This window comes from Anneissia japonica, unplaced genomic scaffold (genome assembly GCF_011630105.1).
Source record: "Anneissia japonica isolate Jap-2015-1 unplaced genomic scaffold, ASM1163010v1 scaffold64262_len4101_cov118, whole genome shotgun sequence".
NCBI classification, from domain to species: domain Eukaryota; kingdom Metazoa; phylum Echinodermata; class Crinoidea; order Comatulida; family Comatulidae; genus Anneissia; species Anneissia japonica.
In genome coordinates, this window is record NW_022688402.1 from 1 (window position 1) to 2,945 (window position 2,945).

The 2,945-nt window shown below is 33.7% G+C and overlaps 1 protein-coding gene across 1 annotated transcript; it reads right to left on the bottom strand.

Moving 5' to 3' along the window:
• Positions 1 to 2,175: 2,175 nt before the first annotated feature.
• LOC117121670 lies at positions 2,176 to 2,649 on the bottom strand (the record flags this gene model as incomplete). The annotated part of the gene is given in 2 exon segments (XM_033266931.1): positions 2,176 to 2,516; positions 2,617 to 2,649. Coding segments are annotated over 2 exon segments (321 nt in total), but the record flags the coding sequence as incomplete, so codon positions are not given.
• Between the last annotated feature and the right edge of the window lie 296 nt (positions 2,650 to 2,945).

Here is a 2,945-nt window from a genome sequence, read left to right on the forward strand (position 1 = left end):
CTAGCTACGACTTATAACATCATGTTCCCTAACCCTAATTTAATCTATTTGATTTGTACATTTTTATGTTTCCAGTGCTAAGAAGCAACTTGATTAGAATATTATTTCCTATTTTCCTTTAAAAATGCCTCACCTATGTGTGAGCCCTCAAGTTATATAAAGAGAGAAAGACTAGTGGTCTTAGATCCATAGTGATACCGTACGGGCCTCTGTGGTCTAAACGATGACACTCGCCTCGATAGTAATCAACTTTAACCCTAATTAACACTAACCCAAACAAATTAGCAGGGGGAATTGGCCCTCCCCCCACCCTTTTTGGGTACGGGGCTACAGAATTCCCTTTGAACTATTGAATTAATGATGTAAAATGTTAAATACTGTGCAGGTTTTGGCAGAAATCTAAACATTTCCTCTTTAAATAAGAAGTACCTTTAAATAATGATTTTAGTGAAGATGTTTATACATTCTCCATATTGATTATTCAAACTTACATGTATCATATGGTTTTGGCAGACCAACTAAATTTTAAAAATCCTTCATATAAAGAATACATTACAATATATACCGGTAGTGACTTTAATGCATTTTTAATATAATGATGATGATATGAATATACACATCAAAATAATACACAATATAAGATGATGTTTTGTGTATACAGTGCTCTATTGAATCTGCCTCCTATACACATCTAGATGTGTATAAGAGACAGGTTTTAACTTGTTAGTAATATTGTAATGGAGATTTAGGTATCGGAACGAGCCCAAGGACTTGATGTGCGAATGCCTGGAAATGGTTTATTAATAACTGCATACAGTAACTGTAAATGAAATAAAAGGATCTTACATTTATTATCATCATTTCTTAATTTCCCTCTAAACAGTGATGTACCACTTATAGTGCCAGTCTTTAATTAGAGGGATTCTAATTAGAGACCAAAGCTAAAGACCACCAAAACTCAGTGGTATTTATTTGGAGGGAGAGACCTGTATTTAATTTGTTATTAAATTGTAAAGTCTTCTTCGTCTGTAGTCTTTCATCTTCATATACAATATGAAAGTAAGTACTATTTCTCTATGAGGATGAGAATGATGGTGGGTGATTATGAGATTGATGATGATTATGGCGATGACGACGATTGATGTCGGTGAATGTTAATGACTGTAGAATGAGAATGGAATCAATATACAGGCGTTATGTGGCTTTTAATTCTTCACAAAATGCACGATGAACGTAACTAATGATGTAATAATGACGTTCATAGTAGAAAGGATGATAAACGAAACATAATACAACGTTGAGTTTAAAACTGCCTGAACAATGGAGCAATTATTTATTGCTTCATAGAGTGGTGGGAAAGCTTTGGCAATTCTGACGAGAGAGGGCAGAAGAGGTGCAAAGAATTTGCCTCTTTCATCCCCTGGTAATACTGGAAAGAAGAGAAAATAACAAAAAAAGCTTTAAAACGTCCCTCTCCCCTCTTTCTTTTCTCTTATTACCCAGCCCGGTACCACGGCTTGGTCAGCCCGGTAAAAACCGTCAGGGTGGGGGAAAGTCTGCCCTGCCCCACCAGCCTGTTACGCCACTGAGCTCTGTGGCATTATCTACTGATCATACGATTGTGTTCTGACTTACCAGGTGAAGTGTTGCCTAGAGGTAAAGGTGTATGTATTACTTGATCATTATTGATTTTCCACTTTTAAAATTACTTTTAATTAACTTTGTATTATTTGTGCATTTATAGAATACTATTTTCCATAGTTTATTATTATTCACATGTCATTTGTAGACCTAATTTGAAGTAAAATTGGAACAGTACATTCTAAAATCTGCACCTTACTTCTGATCAGCATCAAATTTGAGGAGGATCGAGATATAAGTAACATTATCAATGTGCGATAATTTGATACAGTAGTTTTTGAGTTATGCGTTATACCCGGAGAGTTGAAAAGTTGAGTGAATAAACTAATTGTATTGTTTTCACAATGTGAATTTAAACAGAATGGATTTATTACAAACAGCATGGACCTAAACAGAAAGCATTACAGTTTTGACGCACTTTATGCTCAATCTTGTTAGCCTATTGCTTCTAATGAGACTTTCTAAAAACTGAAATTTTTAATAATTCAACAATTTTCAATGGAAATAATTTTCTGGTTCCAACGGAAGAGAATACCTACTTTTTTTTAAATTAGTTTTAACATACACTATTCAAAATTATTGTATAATCAGATCGTAACAGCGCATGCACAGCAAGATTCTATCGGTATATAGTGCACTTCGTAGCTGCCGTCACTTCCTACTGGGCGTGCGTTCGTGGGCGTCCAGCTCAATTTATTTAAGCAGGAGCTTGTACCAGAGAACCCTCGACACGCAGTTCCGTGATTGGTGCAATGTCTTTTCCAAAAATACATACCACCATCTTGTATTTCCACATTTACATTATACATGTCTGTTGCTGTCCTCACGTAGACCCATTCTTCTGTCGTAGTACATGCTTCTTGCTGCACAGATCTCTGGAAAATAATATGAACACAGTTGTTAGATTTTACATCATATTTAAAACTAATCATTTGAGTAACTGAGCTATTTAATCATTTAAGTAAATGAGCTTACCTTGAATATTCTTTGATAAGTTTGTGGCAATCTCTGAAATCATAAAATTTTTGAAGAAATTGATTCGGATGTATATACATATAACATAAATACTTGTATAGTAAGCATATATATATCATTATAAAGTTTTCAAAGGAATTTATTCGGATGGATATATATATATATGTAATATTTATATTTCATTTCATATTTCATATTTATTTATTCACACAAATCGGTGAAAGGAAGTCAAAAATAGCTTGCGCTAATCGAAGTTTGACTCCAAATCTCACAATACATAATATTTTTTTAAAATATCAAACATAACAAAATTAAACATTACTTCTTAA